The following is a 22,161-nucleotide window of genomic DNA, read 5'->3' on the forward strand; positions in this document are numbered from 1 at the left end:
AACATACACACACAGAACACACACACATACACCAAAAGAGAAATCTGAAAATCTGCATATGCAATGTTTGTATGCTTTTCCTATCAGAGCACCATATTCTGATAAGTTTTATAAATCAATAACCTTTTATTGGAATGTAAGTATAGCAGTGTGGCTGTGGGGAGGACCACTCCACACTGCTGAGCAGAGGGCGTCTGAATTCATTTCTCCCTTTAGGATGTGGTGAGGGGACTCTCAGCATCTTTCTGGACTCAGGTGAGAGCAGCTCTGACGGCTCCTCTCTTCGCCCTGGATTCACTCACGACTCAACTTCTGATTTCCCTCTAGAGCTCCGTAGTCTCCTCTCTCCTTATCAATCCACGGTCTCAGAAACAAGATTTAAGGTCCCACAAGGTAAGAGCCAATTGTGAAAACATTGTTCTTGGATTTTTTTTTTTGTTTAATATTTTTCTCTTGCTGAGACTCAACCTTTTGAAATCAATTGCTCACCTAGTACTCTTTGGGGTAGTTAATAAGAACATCAATCAGCCAACCTTCTGGATTAAGTCTTTTCTTAGTTTGTCCAATAATAACCGTGGGGCTTAGGTCTTTGGCAACTGCAGACACACACACACAGAGTGGAACAACCACTGTTTCCATTTAGCTGATTCTTCCATTTGACTGTGACTTCCTTGCGGACAAGAAATTATCTCATTCATCTTTGTGTCCCTGGCATTGGGCCTCGTGCCTGGTACATAGTAGGTGCTCATTAATTTCTCTTGAATTAAAATAAATGAGTAAGACCTTCACAAAGCCTTTCGCCAGAAGCGATTTTCACTTACGCTCTACAGCCAAGGAGAGTGGGCGTGCTGCTTTGGTGACAGCTGTGGCATTGAATAATCTGGATGTTCCAGATTTCTTGGTGCTCATTTATCCTGGGGGGGGGGGGGAGATGCATGAGGGGATCGTGTTTGCAGGGGAGGCAGACACAGCTCACACTCATCACACAGAGAGACGGATCCGATGAGGCAGCAGCGGAACCAAGGCCGCCTGGCCTGCTCCTCTCTTCCAACTGCTGATGTTGCCTTAATCACCCAGCCGATGCAATTTCCTACGGCTAACCCTTGCTATGGTCCACTGGGAGGTCCCATTTGTCACTGTCATTACCTTTCAGATCAGCAAAACATCCATCTCGGGGTGGGCCCTCATCCAGTGTTTTGCCCAGGTATATAAGTAATGCATTGTCAGTGTGGCAATCAAAGACGGGGGACCCTGGGGAACTAAAAATAGAGGTGAAGGCCTGCACTTTGATATAGTAACTCTAGGCTGAAGATTTTGAAGGGTGGGTGGCATCTCATTTCAGAAGAGTAACATTTTCTGTGCCCGCTACAAGCCACACTGTACCAGATTTCCACATTCAGTAGGGAAGTCAAGATCAAAGGCACAGCTCCAGCTCCCCCAACGCCACCATCTCTGCCCTACACTGAGCCTAATTTTGCCCTGGTTTTACCGCCCCATCTTCACAGAAAGCCAACCACTGCTAGTGAAATGGGGTCTCATCCACACACAATCAATACTGCCAGCTTTCTCGTTTATCAAACACCTTTTTAGCACCTTTTCATGCACCAAGTAGAGTTCTAAGAGTTTTGCAAACACAAACTCATTTATAGCACTGAAATTATTTTACAGAGGAAGATCACGAGGCACAGACAGACAGACGGATCTTGTTTTCACTAGGTAAGATCTAAGTAAGAGAAGCTTGAAGCCAAACTTCAGGGTTCCTGACTGAGATCTTAACGACCACAGCTACACAACAGCAGTTCCTCAAGACTAACAGTCAGGCCAGAATCTCCAGTAGGGTCCTTATCTTACCTTTCTCCTGTGTCTCTCCTTTGGGCACCACCCCAGAGCAAAGGGAAAGCAAGGGCTGACAGAGTGAGCAAGCAGCCCACACGCCTGCTCCATCTATTACTTTCTCTCGCTTCTGGATCTCCTTGTCTCCCGTTGGGTCTCCAGAAGCAGATGTGGAAACAAGGTGTTCAGACAGAATAAATCACTGTGAGAGAGTGGAGCAGAGTTAAGCTGAGGCAGAGAATGGTATGACCGCAGAAGGGCCTGCAAAACTGTGGCCCACGGGCAAAGTGCCGTCTGTGCCTGGGTGCAGCCTCCAAAGACCAGAGTGGCGAGACCTGTATACCTAGCTTGCTGAGTTGCTAGATTTCGCCTTCTCCAGGACGGACATAGCCTTAAGAGCAGCTATGCAACTGTGGTAAGTGCTGATAGGATAAACAATGTCAATGTAACAGTAGGACATGTGCTTCCCACCAAAGGGGTGAGGGAGCACATTACATATCTGCAAACTCGGCCTGAAATCTTGCCACAAGAGTCTAAAAGGCCAACAGTCTGGCATTTTGTTGCCTTTTAGACCTCACCCACTTCCGATGACTTTCTCCACATTGCCACCATGGACTAACTGGCTCTGTTGCTAGGCAGGCGCCTCCATCAGGAATGCTGTCTTTATATTCATCCTGTGTTCCCAAGTTGACGCTTGACTTGTTCTCTTGCCTACTCCACAGCTTGGCTCAAATATTACCTTCTCAACGAAGACTTTTCAAAGCCCCCCACCCCACTTACCAATGCCTCCTCGTAATCCCTCTCACCACGCACTCATTTTCCCCCAAAATCTGTATCGTTTCCCAAGGATGCTAAGCAACCAAAAATTTACAGCACTTCTTAATTTACTGGCATTTCTTTTCTTCTTGAGCTCTATGACAATAGAAAGGTTTTCCTTCATCTGTGTTGCTATGGGATCCATCCTCGGTACCAAAAACTAGCCTGTGTTAACTAGAAATAAATTAATAAATACTCAGAAGGCAAAAAACTCAGAGTCCAAAGTCCTCAACATCTTTCTCAAGCTCGAGATGAGTGAGATGCTGTCAATCACGTTTCTTACCTCGATAGGAAAGATCATGAAAATGCTTATCTCTCATGTGATCTCTGTTAGACTCCGTGTGTTTCTTATATTTCAAACAACAATAAATATGTTTTTTATCCTGGTTACTAAAACAATCAAGCACTCTTTTCAATTGATCCACCAAAATAACATATAGAGCAATGGTTTTCAACCTGTGAGTAGCAACCACTTTGGGGGAGGTCGAACAGCCCTTTCCCAAGGGTTCACACAAGATATCCCATAGATCAGATATTTACACTGCAATTCGCAACAGTAGCAAAATTACAGTTATGAAATAGCAATAAAAATAATTTTATGGTTGGGGTCACCACAACATGAGGAACTGTATTAAAGGGCCACCGAATTAGGAACATTGAGAACCACTGTTATAGACTAAATTAATCACAGAAACCTAGGGTTGGGGCTGTTGGAATCATCTTCAGTTTTATATGACTTCTACTTCTCGCTCCCTGGCAGTGCCACCCTTGAGAACAGGTACAGCCAATCCCTTTCCAGATTACATACTACAACAGTTCCCTCTCTCTCCCATCCTCCTGCTTCCCCCCTTCTTACCTCCATCCACTCCTCAGAAAGGGTAAGGCTTCACATCAGGAGTCAACAAAGTCTGGCAAATCAAGTTGAGGCAGGACTAAGCCCCTCCCCTTGTATCGAGGCTGAGCAAAGTATCCTTCCATAGGGAATGGGCCAGTTCATGCACTAGGAATAAATCCTGGCCCCAATGCCAGTGGCCACACAGACTGCCCAAGCCACAAAACTGTCACCCACATTCAGAGGGGCTAGCTTTGTCCTATGCAGGTTCCCCAGCTGTCAGTCCATAGCCTGTGAAGTTCTACTAGCTTGGATCAGCTGTCTCTGTGGGTTTCCCCATCATGATCTTGACCCCTTTGCTCATGTAATCCCTCCTTTCTCTCTTCAGCTGGACTCCAGGAGCTCAGCCCAGTGCTTAGCTGTAAATCTCTGCATCTGCTTCCATCAGTTGCTGGATGAAGGTTCTATGATGACAATTAAGGTAGTCATCAATCTGATTACAGGAGAAGGTCAGTTCAGGTACCCTGTCCACTCTCCACTATTGCTAGGTCTTAGCTGGGGTCATCCTTGTGGATTCCTGTGAGTTTCCCTAGCACCAGTTTTCTCCCTAACCACGTAATGGCTCCCTCTATCAAGCTATCTCTTTCCTTGCTCCTTCCTTCCTCCTCCCTCCTCCTTCCCCATGAGCCCCGCCCCCGCCCCCGCCCTCCCAATTTACTCAAGAGATCTTGTCTATTTCCCCTTCCCAGGGGCATCCATATCCGCGTGATATCTTAAATAGCCAGACTTTTAAATAATTACGCACCACTCTCCTGCCTAAGAATGTGAGTGATTTCTAGATTCAGTGAGCTGGGTCCATCGCCCCCCCCCCCCCCCCACCTCCCAGGTGGGTCTTATTGACACATTGCTTTACTGGTAAACTCTATGCTTCAGAAGTGATAGGTATCCCTGAGGATACCGCCAACACCTGTAAGGCCCTCTGCAAGGCCCAACGTGAGTACGGAGGAATATTAGTCAGGATTCCTCCATTGTTTCCAGTGTCCTTATTTCCCGCTTTAATTGTGCGCGGTGCATTGCTTTCCGTTTTACCTCCTCCAAAACTCTTCTCAACCTTGACAACATTATAAAACTCTAGCCTGTTTGCCCCATTTTAAAAGCTTTTGGCTAGTGGGTTTGCACTATAGTGTATACTGTATCCCGGACTCTGAATGACTTCTTGGTGCAGGAGTGGGAGATGAGAACGGGTGGAGCCTTCTCCCAGGGCAGCAACTTCCTTTCTTTGCTTGTAAATTTCTCGCTTCAACTATGGAGGTTTACATCTCAACGGAGCAGAAAAGCGTATGGCATTTGAAACACAACCAAATATAAAACAGGTCCTTAATAGTAAGGCCTCAATCATCATTTTATCTGCCTTACAAAATGTCTGTTTGGAGGTTGAGAGAGTTGGGAAATTTTTTCTTTATAAAGATTTTTATCTTAATAAAGATTTTCTAAGCAAAGATAATCTGAGAGCGCCACCTTGTGGTGAGATCTCCTACTGCCTTGCAGGTTTAAACTTCAGCCTTCACTCTCCGGTTGTTTTTAATATGCGGACCCTAAAGATAAAACAACAAACAGGAAAAAAGGAAAAAAATGCAAAACACACACACCATAAAAATGCAAAATCAAAAGCCATAATAGATAATCAAAATATATAAAATGCCCAAACAAAGCATTATGAGACCAAAAAAAAAAAAAAATTACCCAAAAAATACCACTGAGTTCATTTTGTATTGGCCCATCTACTGCCAGGCATAGGGCCTGCCCTAAAGTGTGATTTGTGTACCCACAGAAATTTCACATGAGAAAACTGGTTTTTTTTTCCTTTGTAAGCAGTTGACACTTGGAGATAGCTTATGGTTAGGGATGGGAGCTAGTGTCCACTTCTCCCTCTCAGGGCTGGGACCCCGTATGGCTTGGACCTGGGAAGCCCCTGTGCATCCTGCTGCAGTTTCTGGAAGTGTACCTGTAAGTGCTGTTTTCTTGGTGTTATCCAACCCTACATCTCTGACAACCTTTCTGTCTTCTCTTCCACAGAGTGCCCTGACGGGAAGGATCTGAAGAAGACATTCCATTTAGGACGGAGAGTTCCGAGGTCTCTCACTCTCTGCACACTGCGCAGTTATGGATCTCTGTGTGAATTCCCATCTTCTGCAGGAGGAAGCTTCTCTGGTGATGGCTGAGCAAGACACTGATCTATGGCTGCAACAAAATGCTGTTAGGAGTCATCTTATTGCTGCATGCCTTTAGCAGAATAACAGTATTTGGTTTTTCCCTAAGTCCATGAACTATCCAGACTCAGGTTCGTGGCTACCCAAGCAGTGTCAGGCATGGACTTCATCTCAGAGAGAGGGCCGGCCTTAAAGCCTATCAGACATTGGTTGTTCACTCCCACAACTTTTGTACCCCGTGGTACCAGTGTATTGTGGTCAGATCAGCAGTATACACCGATGTTTACCTTTCTCCTCTGGCAGCGTGAAGAGTACTTTCCAGTACCATGACCACTGGTGATAAAGGGTGAAGGCTCTAGTTAGGCACCAGTATGACTTTCCTGTGTTCACTGACATATGTAGATATTGTCTTCTGCAGTAGGGCCTTGCCATCTGTTTGTGGAGAGCAACCAATAGCCTTGACGGTAGCCTGAGAGGTTTGGGGTTTCCATGCAGCCCCTGTGGCTAACAGCTAATTATATAGAACTCCTTCCTGGCATTGGGGATTGTACTTGCTGTTAAAGATGTCTAGATGGGGCTTTATCTCTGTGCTGTTTGGAGACTCCACTTAGATTTCTTTCATATATATTTTTATTCTATATATTACATTTTATATAAATATATTATTAATATATATTTTTAAGAAGCTTCTACTGTAGTAGGTTTTCATATGACCCTCCCCCACATGGCTTCTAGTGTTAGCTGCCCATCCCCAAATTCCCTCCCTTACACTCCGCTTCCCTACCCCTCTCCATCGAACCCCATTTCCTCTAATGTTCTCGTCACTATATATCCTATTCCCCTTCCTTGGGAAATAATGGTTTTATGGATTGTATAAGGCTTATCAAAGTCTTAAAAGCTAACATACACATATTAGAGAATACAATACCTACCATATTTGGCTTTTTGGATCTGGATTAGTTCATCCCATACGTTTTGGGGGGTTGTTTGGTTGGTTGGTTTTGGTTTTGGTTTTGTTTTGGGTTTTTTTTTTTTTTTTTGAGTTCTATCCATTTACTTTCGAATTCCATGATTTCGTATCTCAAAGCTGAATAATATTCCATTGTGTAAATGTACCACATTTTCTTTATCCATTTTTCTGTTTACTCTGACTTTGGTTGTGGGCTTGCTGTAAATCATCCTTGTTATGCTGAGATTTGCCTCTTGTACTCCAGGTCTCTCCATAACTTTACAATGAAGGAATGTTGATTTTTGTCAATGATCTTTACTTCATCTGATAATCTTGTGGTTTCTGTCTTTGAATCTGATTACATTTACAAAGTAGATTACATTAATGGACTTTCATTTATTGAAATTTATTGAACCATCCCTGCATCTCTGGAATGAAGCCTACTTGATCACGGAGGACAATGTTTTTTATGTTTTATTAGATTCAGTTTGCAAGTATTTTGTTGACAATTTTTGCATCTACACTCCTAAGAGAAACTGGTCTACAATCTTCTTTTGTTGTTGTTGTTGTTGTTGGATTATTCTGTGCTTTAGGTATCAGGGTAATTGAAACTTCCTAAAAAAAATGGCAATGATCCTATTTTTTCTATTTTGTGGAATACTTTGAGGAGCACTGGCACTGATTTTCTATGGAGGTCTGGTGGAATTCTGCATTGACTCGGTCAGTCAGTCCCTGGCCTTTTGTTGGTTGGGAAACTTTTAATTACTACTTTTATTTAAGTAGGGGTCATACATCTGTTCAAGTTGTTTATCTGATCTTGTTTTATTTGCCTTTTTACTTTCTAAAGATGGAAAGAAAGATGGTATGAGGTTGGATGGGTGGAGATGCGAAAAGGATCCATAAGCAGAAGCCACTCTAGTTTGGATCCCTATAGAATGTTCATAATTATCATCAATTATCATCAAATAGTAACCATGAACATTTTAGACTTCCTAGAAAATGCCCATCACAAACAGATGGAAGGTACTGTCAGGTACCATAGACCTTAAAGCTGGATGGCTCCCTTGCTGGCCCCCCACTGCCCGGCTGTCTTCATCTCTAATACCTTGATGTGCTTGTGTGTATTTTGGGGTTTTGATGACTTTATCTTCCTGCGCTACTTAGTTGACAGCCTCCTCAAACTCAGTGTTAGACATGATATAAAGAGCAGGAAAAGGGGACTGGTGAGATGGTTCAGTTGTTAAGAGTACTCGGCGCTCTTCCAGAGGACCCAAGTTTGATTCCCAGCACCAACATGACAGCCCCCAACTGTCTGTAACGCCTGTCCCAGGGGATCTAATGTTGTCTTCTGGCTTTCTCAGGTACTAAGCACAAACATGGTGCACAAACATATGTGTGGTGAATCACTCATACACACAAAATAAAATAACATAAATTTAAGGGAAAAAAAACCAGGAATCAAAAAAACAGGAGATAAGACTCTATGTTCCTGAATCACTTCACTATTTAAAACCCACATTAGGGAAGAAAGATTTCAAATGAGGTGTAACTTATTTAAATCACTTGCCAGCTAGCTCATTCTTTCTCTACAAGAATCCAGCCACAGTCCTAACAAAAGCTCATTCTGGCCTACACAGAAGAGAATCACTGGAGAAGAAACTCATGCTACATTTCCAACATTAACATCCTGAAGAACATTGTTCATGAAATGAATTCAAAACCAACAATAATCTCAGGGTCATTGAGCAACACAATACGACACTAATTTATTTCCTATGCAATTTCCAGAGACTACCTCAATCGGCTTTATGACTCCTTACGTGCTATATATGTATGTATACATAGAGATCATAGCTCTTCCAGCATTTGTTTAACATGGAAGCTAATTTTTTTCTAGAGATTCGCTACAGCGTCTAGAAGTGGCACTCCTCGAACTGTTTGGGAAACACTCTGTTAGTATACATATGGATGAGGGTCTCAAAAGTGAGCGCCTGCCCAAGCTGGCAGAACAGAGCCAGAAAATTCCCAGGCACCCATTTCCTGGCCTGGCACACAAAGATTTGCAAGTCTGTATAACTTAGACCTCTGCAAAAATCTGTATAACTACTCAGATTTGCAAATCCGTGTAACTATCCATTTGGATTCAATAAATTTCACTTTTCTAGAAGAACGAAACTGCTGAATTATCCAATATTCACAGTTATTAAACATCACTTTGCAAATGGATTTCCTACCCCCCACCTGTTCCCAAAACGTTATCACTGAATAACTGGAATTAATTATTATTGAGATGATGATAATGATGCCAAGAATGTATCCTAATTAAATGTTCTATCATGAAGAAAAGCTGAAATTTTGATCAATACTGATTTAACTTTGTTCTTGAGTCTTTTGGGGACATTCAGTTCTGTGCACAATAATTTGATGAATAGTTAACTGAGTGACATCTTTACCAATTTTCTTTTTTTACATTTTACCTTAGTCTACATGATATAGGCTTGTGTACAAATCCGTACACATGAATAAGTTTTAAAGCCATTTTTCCAATTCTTTACCACACTGCCTGTGGATTTTTTTCTGAATTAAAACTGAAAGAGAATGCCTCTATCGCGTTGAAAGGCAACCCTTCCTTCCAAGAGAATCAGGGACTTTGCGAAAGAGCTGCCGTCATGGTCTGTCAGATGTTGGCCTCACATTCACACAGAGCAGAGTGACGTGTCATTACATGGGGTAAAAGAAAGTATTGAGAAGGATGTTGTCTTAGTGTTCCATTGATATGAAGAGACGCCACGACCAAGACAGCTCTCATAATAAAAAGTATTTAATTTGGTGCTGATGGTTCCAGGGAGTAGTAGAATACATGGCCATCACAGTGGGAAGCAGACAGGCGGGATGCTGGAGCGATAGCTGAGAGCTTGGCATCCTGACCTGCAGACAGCAGGCAGAAAGAGACAGACACTGGGCCTGGCAAGGGCTTTCGACACCTCAAAGCCCACCCCTAGTGACCCACTTCCTCCAACAAGGCCATACCTCTTAATTCTTTCAAACAGTTTCACTTCCTGTGACCAAACATTCATTCATATGGGAGACATTCAAACCGTCCACTTAAATATTTATTAATGATAAATCTCACTCATAGCTTTGAGCGTTGCCATTATTAATTCCTTAAATGGCATCGGTAATATCATTACATTATTAAATGAAAAATGTTAGCTACAAACTTAATAGACATGTTCTCAAAGACATAAATATTTCAAAGGAGATGCTTTGAAATCAGAGTCTTCTATGTTGTACAGTTTTTAAATGTTTCTGTGTTGCATTTATAATCGTGAAAAAAAATCAAAGTTTTTAAGAGCTGGGCTCAAGATTAATAGACTAAATCAAAAGTGCAGTGTCCAAAACCCGAATTTATGGTGACTTTCCATGAGTTTCTTCCGGGTACAGGAGGAACCCACTAAAAATACTGTCATCCTCGGGGCCGACGTACAGCCCGTTCCAGTCCTTCGATACTTCCAGCCACACCTGATCTCCGGCACTCAGTTTCAGAATGAGCAGGAGGGAGGCCTGGCCTACTTGCTGACCATAGAGCGTCTCTCTGGACTTGAACTGCTTCTTGTTGCGGGCCACAAGGCTGATTCGAGCAGGTCGGCCCCTGACTGTGACGTGATAGGAGAACACATAAGTCCCTGGAGCACTGCAGTTAAACTTCCCAGTGATGGGGCTGTAATGGCCCTGGTCATTGGAGAGAATCTTGTCAAATTTGATGGGAATGTTTGGGGCAGGAAAAGGCTTGGACAACAGGGCACTAAAAGCCGACTGTGGAACATGAGAGGCCTCGCCCTTGGAGCCCTTGATCCCCCGGGAGCCCTTCTTCCCAGTAGGCCCTCGAGCCCCTTTGCTCCCCAGCTCACCCTTTGGCCCGGCAGGTCCAGTTAAACCAGGAGGACCTGCATCTCCTTTTTCTCCCTTAGGGCCGGGATCGCCTCTGGGTCCAGGTAGACCATCTGAGCCGCCTTTGCCTTCTCCTCTGCTACCTTTTTCTCCCTTCACACCTGCCTCACCCTTCTGCCCCTTCTCTCCCCTCTCCCCAAAATCTCCATGATAGCCTTTCTCCCCAGCATCCCCCTTCTCTCCCTTGGCCCCAGGCTCTCCAATGAAGCCATGGGCACCAGTGGCCCCAGGGTCCCCTTTCTCTCCTTTGGTGCCGTTCTCACACAGGTCCCCCTTGGAGCCTTTCTGTCCTTTTATTCCTGCCGGACCAATGCTTCCTTTGTCTCCCTTGGGACCAAAACCACCTAAAATGAAAAAGTAAAACAATGCTTAAGAATCATATAAGCTACGACAGGATGCTATTACCTAAAATATTAAAGTAATTCCCACCAATAGGACCTGTAAACCTGGTTCTTGCCCCGGTAATGTCTGTTTCAAGGAGTCATTAAATGTAGCGAGCAGTAATTACCGTGTCACGTTCTCAGAAGAATAGCTAAGGCTTCCAAGAAACAGTAGTGTTTCAGAGTCTTTTTTTTTTCTTTGCTTTTAAGATAATACAGAGCTGTTTTATTCCACTAGCTTTTGCACTTGACCCAACTCGTGTAAGGGCTCCAACCTCTGCTTCACCCATCTACACCCCAAGTCTCACAGGCACAGAAGAGGAAAGGCAGATTCCGTTTCTGATAAGAGCTCAGGAAAGGGATCAGAGCACGGACATATTTTTGCCTAATGTCTCAGCTCCTGGATTCAACTCACGCAATGAGCACACCGAGTTATTAAAATAGTGAGAACTGGAGTATAAACCTTGCCCATGCGACATTTCCAAGCAGGAAGAGACAGGGCTTTCCTGCACTCGGGTCCCCACGTGGTAGATGGATTGGACTTTACCTTGCTCTCCAGGCTTTCCTGGGTATCCTGGAACGCCACCTGCTCCTTGGTCTCCCCGTTCTCCCTTCAGTCCTAAAATAGTACAGGAATTAATTCTAACGCACCTATGTCATTTGGGATAAATCTAGCCTGTGGTTCAGAGCTTCGCCACGTTCCAACGTTTCTTAACAAAAGTTGTTTAAAGGAAAAGCAGTACGAGAAAAGAAGGTGTTGAAGGGCATCTGGGGTTGTGAGTTCCGGTTAATAGTAAGCCACTTAGAGGGGATTAACAGCTGATCCCTTGAGCAGAACTCCTGGCAGCCTTCACATAATTCTTGAAATTCCTCATGAAATTTCAAATAATCGGCAAATGGTGTGTACGTGTGAGCTGGTGTTTTCCTATTGTAAATTTTGAATGTCGGGCAAAATCTCTTCTTTGCCACCCACTATAGAAGTTTAGACAGGGAGAGAGAGAGAGAGAGAGAGAGAGAGAGAGAGAGAGAGAGCACCACTTTCTTCCATTCACTAAAACTAACAAAAACCAAAGCCAGGAAAGAAAACCCACCTTTAAGAGACACTGTCAAAATGGGTCATTTTCATTACATCTTAGAATAATTTCAGTATACTCTTACAGAGCTACAGGAAACATTATGATAATAAAAGATTTAAACATTCAGATTATTTGCCATAATACCACCCAGAGAAATCCAATATGGGTCACTCTAGTTTCCTAAGGAGCTGGCTTCTCTATTTATTACTCTAGACAAAGTCAAATGTGCAAATTTAACTTATGGAGTGCCAGAAAAATATCCAAACATATTCTGACAGGTTCTGATGCTGAATGAAAGAGAAGGACCAAGCCCATTCCCTCCTTGTCAGTAATGGAATATTGGCCAGCTTCATTCAGCAATACTGGTCTGCTTTATATATATACACTTAGATCCAGATTCTCTGTGTGTCCCTGGTGTTGTGTAATTCACTAAGTACACCAGGCTGGCCTTGAACTCAGAGAGATCTGCCTGCCTCTGCTTCCCAAGTGCTAGGATTAAAGGTGTGAGCCACCACACCCAGCATTAGTGGCATTTAAGTTTGTTTAAGGGGATTAATCGCCTTAATTGAAAGTATTCAGTTAGACAATGACGGACTAGCATGCTGCCATTCAAGCAAGGTTTTGGAAACGTTAAAACTTTTATTCTTAACCAGGAGTCCACGCCAACTCTGGAAGTAAAGGGAAAGTAGAGTTGCCACTTTATAAAGACTGGCTGAATGAAATTATACTTTGATCATTCATCAAAGCCTTTTCTTAAGAACCGTGTCTTACGGTACCGCCCCGGATTTTCTTTCCACTTCCAGAAGTCTAGCTTCCAAAACGTACGAAGCACCAAGGAGGTTCATCACTCACCCTTATTTCACAGGCTCCCTGCTAATATGATTCAGCCACAAAAGGATTAAATGTTTCCAAGAATGAGAATCGCATAGCTGACAAGTGCGAAGTATAGCACTCTCTCGCCTGAGCGTATTTTTTGAGTAATTACTTCACTGACTGTTCCCGCAAGAATGAGTTAGGCAGTTCCCGAGCCGTGTGGAGGGTGATGTATATGTGACATTAGGCCTTCTGACATCCGACAACACTGAGCTTGATGGACAGATGGTATTTCTATAGGGTACCAGTATTCACTGGGGAATTTCTAACTATCCCAGGGAATCTGTAACTACCTTAGTACCGAAAGAACCAGTCATTTCTGGAACAGAAAGGCTTCTATGCTAATGTTTTCAGAGTTATAGACTTCTTGGGCAGGAAAAGATCAATGGAAGTGTTCATTGCTACAAATCTTCTTTGAGAAACAGGTTGTAAGTCAATAAAAATCCACTTCTGCCAGGGTCCAGCCAGCAGAAAAAAATCATTGCTGTGTTTTAATTATTTCTTGATTTTTTTTGAGCTTATTAGTTAATTTATTCAGTTGCGCCATCATTGATAACACCTCTAATTTCAGAGTGAGTCAAAAACAATATCAAATGCTCCTTACCGTCCAGATTTCTACCAAGACTAAATATTCTATAGGATTACCTACTCTGGTACTATTTAATGTTAACTTAATTGCATTAAAGAAAAATATCCACACTAAATGGGTGTGTATAGCTCAGTGGAGGAGCCTTAGCCAGCATGCACGGCCTCACTCCCCAGGACTAGAGCAAGGAAAAGAAGGAATAAAAGATCTCACACTAAAAGAAAAGACCTTCTCTAGAGTCCATACCTTGTAACTTCTAGTCTCTGGGTCACACCGGGAGCCAGGAAGCGGTGGGAAGGCTGTTTAAGAGTTTCTCTTGGCATTTTTTCTTATAATTTGTTTGTTTGTTTTGATTTCTGTTCTTTGTTTTGGTTTTTGTTTGGGGGAAGCATGGAGAGAGAGAGAGAGAGAGAGAGAGAGAGAACATGAAGTTGGATGGGTAAAGAGGTGGCAGAGATCTGGGAGGAGATGGGAGAGGGAAAAACATAATTAAAACATGTTGCCTGAATAAATGAAAAATAGTATAACTTAAGAAAATAGTCTCCCCTACTGGCACGTGTGTATATATGTCATTTGTGTGTGTGTGTGCATGTGTGTGTGTATGTGTGTGTGTATATGTGTGTGTGTATATGTGTGTGTATATGTGTGTGTATGTGTGTGTGTATATGTGTGTGTGTATATGTGTGTGTATATGTGTGTGTATGTGTGTGTATGTGTGTGTATATGTGTGTGTATATGTGTGTATGTGTGTGTATATGTGTGTATATGTGTGTGTATATGTCGTGTGTGTGTATATGTGTGTGTATGTGTGTGTATGTGTGTGTATATGTGTGTGTGTATATGTGTGTATATGTCGTGTGTGTGCGTGTATATGTGTGTGTATGTGTGTGTATGTGTGTGTGTATATGTCGTGTGTGTGTATATGTGTGTGTATATGTGTGTGTGTATATGTGTGTGTATGTGTGTGTGTGTATATGTGTGTGTATATGTGTGTGTGTGTGTGTGCGTGTGAGAGCATGAGACAGAGAAAGAAAGGGGGCAGGATGGTTTACATATACCTGAAAGTTTTTCAAAGTTAATATTTCATGTCAAATTAATATATGAGATGATTTATCAAATATTTGTACTTTTAAAAACCCTCTTTCAATAACCGAGCCTTTGTTTCAGAGCCTCCGAGTTTGATCCAAAAAGGAAATGGTTACCCACCCTTCTCTCCTTTCTGGCCTTTGGGGCCTTGGGGTCCAGTGATTCCTGGGGGCCCTGGGCTGCCAACGTCACCAATCTCCCCTTTAGGACCTAGGAAGTTTCAAAATCACCACATTAGAAAAATCATATTTTGAAATTCATTAGTTCAGGGGAAGAGGTGGTTATTTTATTGAGACCAAAAACTGTCCATGTCCTAATGATAAAATCTGGCAAGAATAAGCCACTAGAGTTCTGAGAGCAGTATTTTTGTCTGATTTTGTCTGATTTGCCATTTTGTACCACCTGAATAGATAAATTGAGCCCATTAGTACCTGTCACTAAATTCATGGCAGTGATCAAATGATTCAGGGAAGCGGCACTATATCAAATGACAAAAACAAAATGATTATCTGACGCTTCACCTCATAGGACCACACTTTAAAAAAAAACCGAACACTTTGAGATTCTCCTTCATCCACTCACTCGCTGATTAGGAACGATCTGTGATGTTTGCTGTGCACTGAATCCTCTTGCTAGACACTAGAAATGCGACAATCTCACCCCACCCAGGGACGAGAATCTGTGCAGGATGAACGTTAAACATAAGGGAGATGGGAGTTATCTCACTCTAGTTGATACAAAGTAAATAGGAAGGTCCCATTGTAAGTTACAGTTAGAAATAAAATGAGCTACATTTATGGGGTCAGAAGACAATTCCCTGAGAAAACAGTATTAAGCAAAGACTCAACAAAGGAATTAGAATTTCCTGAAGCGTCTTTAAAAAAAAAAAGAAAGTGTCTTTAAACAACTGAAAAAAAGTAGCATGGTGCATGGAAGTCATGACCAAAAAAGGGGGTGGGGTGGAGAGGCAGGCACAGTGGAGATCATGCAAGTCTCTGACCTCACTGGACACTGTCTCAGTTACTATTCTACTGCTGTGAAGAGATGCCATCACCAAGATAGCCACGGTAAAGAAATCATTTAATTTGAGGATCACAGTCCCATAGGGTACCACCATCATGATGGGAAGCAGACAGGCATGGCACCGGAGCAATAGCAGAGAGCCCTTCCTCCTGATCCACAGGCAGGGGGCAGAGAGAGACAGGCTGGGCCTGACCTAGACTTTTTAACCCTCCAAGTCCACCCCCAGTGACACTCCTCCTACAACATGACCACACCTCCTAATCCTTCCTGGATAGTTACCAAACTGGGGACTACGCTGTTGTAGAATATTGCTTGAAATAGGTAAAGATGTGTTGCATTTGTTTATGCTGTTTGTTTAACTATGTAAGGATGTGTTACATTTGTTTAACGATGAAAAGATGTGCAGCTGCCTCTCCTTGCCTGTGGAAAGCATCTGATTGGTGTACTAAAAAGCTGAACGGCCAATAGCTAAGCAGTAGAGGGATAGGTGAGGCTGGCAGGCACAGAGGTTAACTGGGAGGAGGAGAGAACTAGGGAGAAAGAGAAAGAGATGCCCAGGACCAGTCAGCCAGGTAGACATGGACCAGACAGAATGAAGGAAACGTAAAAGGTCCCTAAGCAAAATGCAGATGAAGAGAAATAAGTTCCATTAAGTTATAAGAGCTAATGAGACAAGCATAAACTAAGGCCAAGCATTCATAACTAATAATAAGTCTCCATGTCCTGAATTGCGAGCTGGTTGGTGGCCAAAAAGAAAACCTGCTACACTAAGCATACAAATATGAATTTTGGGGGCCTTCCTCATTCAAATCACAACAGATACACTTATTCATCCAGGCAGTCACTAACCTAGAACACACCTAAATCAATTCATTAATTTTTTTTTGGGGGGGGGGGATTTCAAGATAGTTTCTCTGTAGCTTTGGAGCCTGTCCTGGAACTAGCTCTTGTAGACCAGGCTGACCTCAAACTCACAGAGATCTGCCTGCCTCTGCCTCCCAAGTGCTGGGATTAAAGGCATGCGCCACCACCACCCAGCCAATTCATTATTCTTTCTGCAAATTCAGTCCTATTTGCAGAGTAAAAATTGCTCCTTACTTAGAATAATTCAAGGCTAATTTCTCCAAAAGTTTGCCATATAGATAATCTCACCCAATGAAGTTACATAATGGCATTTTAATTAGAATTAAGGCTAATGGGATAGAATGAAATAGAAATTAATTTTTTTTAAATTCAGTGAAATGAACAATCATATTCAGTAGAATGCATCTTTGGAAGAAACTATGAATTTGTAAAAGGAAACCACTGATAAGTTACTTGCAGTAGAGGTTAGGGCTGAAGGCAGTCTCCTCCATTTGAAGGAGAATTGCATGGAGAAGAGGAATAGAGACAGGAATGGAGGAGGTGAAAACAAAGAAGAAAGCCACTGTCTTTTCTCCCTGCGCATTGTCCCCCAAGGCTTGGTGGGGCTCTGCTGTTGAAGGAAGCAACAAACCACACCCCTGAGTTGGCACAGGCACGTCATGTGACGGCACATCATGTAACTCCATCACAGGAGAAGGACACCTAGGGAGTATTCTTGTAAACACCTTAGGATAGAACTCGAGGTGAACCAATTGATTTTGCCTCCCGTCTCTGTGCAGGCGGGTGCTGCAACCTCCAAGTTGACCAAATGCTCACTGAACCGAAACCCATCGCCAGGTGCAATGTGAAAATATCTTCAGTAATTTTATAAAGTTTTAGAAATGATGTAAAATTTCCCGCTCTTCTTAACATGGGGAGCCCAGAGCAACTGAACCAAAAACAGAAGCAAGAGACGGAGAACTGCCTTCTGGCCATTAAATATAATCTCCGTATTTTCATAATGTATTTCATCTATTAATTGGATCTAAGTGGACTTTTAAAAGTAGATAATATTCACCGTGTGATGCCTGCAATATGTGTGTTTATGTGACCAAAGACAGAGCGTTAAGGAAAAAAAGTTGAGATGCTTGGATTTGTGTAGGTTTTTTCTTTTTCTCTGAATTTGTTCAGTGCTGCTCTTATATTGATTTCGAATGAAAGGAACACAGAAAGAAAAGGGAAAGTCGCTAAGCAGATCTATGTATATACTCAGAAATATGCATGTGTATAAATACACACATACATAAACACTTAGAAGTATGTAACAGCAGTTAAAGGGTAAAAAGAGGCCATGAATTGAAAGACAGCAAAGCAGGGTGCTTGGGAGGGTTAGGAGAAAGATTGAGAACTGGGAAATGATGCAATTATATTATAATCTCAAAAAATAAATTTCAGGATTCTAAAGCTAGAATAACTGAATCTCAAAAAAGAGGATGCTGTTCTATCAGGCCCAGAGAATTTCACAAGCTAGAACCACACTCCATGTTGAGTGATAAAAGCAGTTTGTATTTATTCTATTTCGGGCATGGCATATTCATACAGATCATGGTTTCATTTAACCCTGTTTCCCATTGTTGAAACTGAGACTTCAGGAAGTAATGAAGTCTTCTTAGAAACGGCTGTGGTAGAGTTAAACTTCTGAGCTTGAACCTGGCCTTGACAGCATGGGTCTGTAACTCCAACTACTTAAAAGGCTGAGGCAGGAGTTAGGCAAGTTCCTGATTTGCTTGGCCTTCAGAGTGGTTAAAGACCACCATGGGCCACTTTGTGAGATGGTCTCAAAATAAAAAGTGGACGAGCAATAGCCTAGCATGTACAAAGCCCCATGTTAATCCAGAGCAGAAATAGATACAGAACATTCTAAGTCAGATGACATAGGCAGCTAGATTATGACATATGAGTTACACAGACAGGCTAGAAAACTGGGCACACCTCCAAAATGTATGTCACAAAGATAAGAAAAAAAGCTGAAGGCCAAGAACAATCTAATCTCATCTGTCATCAGGTGAGACAAAAGCCCTCATGCTATGGAGCTCACTGTCTCCTTAGAAGGCAGTGTTGCCAGCCAAGTAAGATATGAAGAGTTCTGATAAATATGATTTTCCTCAGCCTCGTTGCATTTCCAATATTGTGTCATTGGCCGGGAAATTGGGTCCTAATCTCACTCTTTTTACCCCTTAATCCTGCTCAGTATAAATAGCACGTCTCTCTAAAACCCGCGACCATGAGATGAAATCAATTAAAACCCTAGTGGTGATGCATAACTACTTCCTCAGGTTAGATGCCACAAACACCAGATGAATTCTTTTTCAGGGAATAGTGACTTTAAAATTGGCATTCTGATCTTTAATTTTATCTCAAGTTGCCTACACTACCTAGCACCTAAAAGCCAGACCGCACTACGGTCAAACTGAGAGCGTATTCATTACGTATCTATTGGAGACATCTGAGGTTTCAAAATAGTAACCACAGTGTTCAACACAGAAAATTGCTGGGCAATGGCAGCGTTGCTTCCGCATCTCAATGAGGACCATGCTGAATTTTACATTTCATTTTCTACTCAGAGCCCTTCCACTTCGAATCCTAACTACAAAGAGCACTCACAAAGTCCCTCAGTTGCCGCACTTTCTCGCCATGCAATAGAATTTTCATTTACCATTTTTTAAACCGACAAAAAAAAAAAACCTCCACTGCTCATACCCTGAACTTCCCAGAAAAACCTCAGGTCCGAGGCTGAAGTTGGACTGAACCCTGACTCAGTTCCAACTAGCGCTATTAATACAGCAGGCGTTACCCAATACAGTAGGCATAGGCAATGTGTGGTTACTTGGGAAAGGTCTTGAAATACGGCTGAGACTAAGGCGGAAAGTGTTCTCAGTGGTTAAGAGCACGGGCTGCTCCTCTAGAGCACCCGGGTTCAATTCCTAACACCCACATGGTGACTCACAAGTCCTCGATAACCCCAGTGTCAGAGGACCCGACACCGTCTTCTGACTTCTATGAGCACAGGGCACACACATGACCCACAGACATCCATGCAGGCAAATTACCCATAATCATACAATAAGAATAAATTTCTTTTTAAATAAATATAGCTGTGGTTATTGAACTGCATTTTTGTCTCAATCTGAGTATGTATCAATAACCATGTTTCCACCTGCATCTGTCACATTCTTACGGGCAAGAAGCCTGTCACCGCTACTTGCACGGCAGTGCAGAAACCCTCAGATCAATTCTTCACCCTAAGGCCTCCTCTCCGGGGACATTCGGTTGGGCACTTGCAAGTACCTTGCTTTCCCATCTTTCCAGGTTCTCCTTTCTCCCCAGGGACAAGGGAACAGCAATGGCAGCAATTCAAAAAGAAACGAGTCGTGTCCAGAGAGAAGCTTTCAAAAGCGAACAGACCGGCGGTGGCGGAAGTAGAGGGATCTGTGGTGGGCTCCGCCGTGGTTGACAAAGAGGGGCTAGTGGTGGGCTCTGCCGCGGCAGCCATTTCTGTAAGGAGGGCTTCTTCTTCATCCAGAGGAAAGCCATTGGAAGGCTTTTGACCCTTCAGCATCTCCTTCCCGTCAGATTTCTTTGTAAATTTGGTGTACGGTGTGGTCTTCCCTACTGTGTCCACACCAGCCACAACCAAAATAATTAAAAGAACACAAAGCCAAGAAAATATCCACATGTTTGAGGCTGGAAGAAAGACATAAAAAAAACACACGCAAATTATAAATGGTCCAAATAAAAGCACTGGTACCATCTGTCCTTATATGAGAAAAATAAAATATATCTCTGAGACATAAGGATAACAGCATATGTGATTTAGAATGATGTTCAGCTGGGATATTCTATATGTAAGTGTGTCAGTAGCCACAGAGCATTTTCTTTAATTTATTATGAGGAGTACTTTGCGTTCAGTTTTCTCTCCTGGTTGTTTCTTGGTGTTACGTGTTCTCAAACGGTGTTCTCAATCATTCAAATTATCTTGCCGAATAGCAAATATGATCTATAATAAGTGCAGCATGCCTTAATAGCTCCTGTACCCTGTGGAAAACAAATATGTGTGATTTCCTCCCTGACCTCACTCAGATTTATAGGAATCAAATACATTTGTATTAGAGGGAGATGAAAAATATTGAGCCGAATAGTTTATTCCCGCAAACTCAATTATTTCAGGGGGAAAAAGTACTGGTAAAATAGTCTTTAAATCTACTAGGGATAATGGCGCTGTTGGGAGAGCACTCTGAGGGAACCTATTATAATAAATGGAGAGGGAGACAATTTGAAAAATCATAACTTTGAAAATATGCTATGTCCTTAGCTTTTCACAATGCCACTTAGCTCGCAGAATCTTTGCTGTAGACTTTGGGGAGTTTTTCTAAAAACTCACATTTATCTTTGGGTAATTTTAATTAGGCAAATGTGGTTATTAAGTTTTTTTTTTAACCAACATCCAAAGAAGCATGGTATAATATTCCCAGTGAAGCGAAATTGTGATAGCTCACCATTCCATTCCTCATCAACACCAAACAGGCTGCTAACAGACAGCCCAGGATACACGTGCATTTTCTCTGATATGAGACAGGAAAAAAGCAGTAGAGACAAATAGTAAGAGAATTTAAACTAAGAGGGAGAAAGGTACCTACTATGTGGAGAGTCCCTATACCTAGCTCCACACCGTCAATCCAACCAGTTCTCCAAACACATCTATAAGGCAGATGTCATGTGATCATTCTCCATCACAAATGAGGAAGCCAGCACCAAGAAGTTGCATACCTTGTCCAAGGTCATAAAACCAGTAAACATTGGATTTAAGATACAAGGCAGTTTGGTTTAATTTCAAGACCTAAACTCATTTCCACAAATCATGTGGAGTTTTTAAGGATGGGATTAGAGAACAATAAATCCAAGGTCAGCTCAATGGAGTAGAGCTGTAGAGACAGACGTAAATCAAAGCAGAGGAAGAGATAAAGATGGAACGCTTAGTTTTTAAAACTGGATAAAAGTCCAAAAGTTCTAACTTTCCGTCTGGTTGCCTTTGCTGCTGTATTCATTGACCTGGCTATTATTGGTTGACATTGGTAATGTCACAAGGAACGAGGAATTAGTTTTAATGTCACCAGACATAAGTTAAGTCATGATCCCATCCTCTATGAGTTACGTTTAGTAAGAAGAGATGGGAGACAACGGAAGTAAAAACGTGAACAGCAGTTAGTTCATTGTGCACGTGATTGCAGATGCATACAAGCCCCGACACACACCACACAGTCCCACCCACAAGATGAACGTACACACATGACTGGCATGCATCGGCCATTTACACTCATCCCCCTCAAATGCTACACTCGAGCTTCTTAAACTGTGGCTCAGAGGACCCCGGATGACGCCACAGGTGATGGACTTCATTAAAAATTTGGTAACAGTAATACGTTTTTAAACACACGGGAGCCAAATTTTAACTCAAACTCAGACTTCCAGTGAATCTGAAGTGCTTCGAGCCATGCGCACCTGTGTTGTGTCACATGACTTTGTTCAAGCCTTGTCTCTATGAACACAATGTGTAAACTAGGCACTGGTGTACCACCGAGCCACCCAGTGCCTATGAAAACGGCCAGCAACAGGTCAACTCGGGTTCCGGATGAGCGTGTGTTA

The 22,161-nt window shown here is 42.5% G+C and overlaps 1 protein-coding gene across 1 annotated transcript; it reads right to left on the minus strand.

The window, feature by feature from the left end:
- Nucleotides 1-9,854: 9,854 nt before the first annotated feature.
- On the minus strand, nucleotides 9,855-20,194 carry Otol1 (otolin 1). Its single transcript, XM_041659599.1, has 4 exons — nucleotides 19,807-20,194; nucleotides 14,713-14,802; nucleotides 11,519-11,590; nucleotides 9,855-10,935 (listed from the first exon to the last, which is right to left on the minus strand). The coding sequence occupies exons 1-4, from the start codon at nucleotides 20,192-20,194 to the stop codon at nucleotides 10,049-10,051; spliced, it is 1,437 nt and encodes a 478-aa protein (XP_041515533.1). The 3' UTR covers nucleotides 9,855-10,048.
- Nucleotides 20,195-22,161: the final 1,967 nt, after the last annotated feature.

The sequence above is a fragment of the Microtus oregoni genome, unplaced genomic scaffold, assembly GCF_018167655.1.
Source record: "Microtus oregoni isolate MIOR12 unplaced genomic scaffold, Mior012 000010F_ref0000083, whole genome shotgun sequence".
NCBI lineage: Eukaryota > Metazoa > Chordata > Mammalia > Rodentia > Cricetidae > Microtus > Microtus oregoni.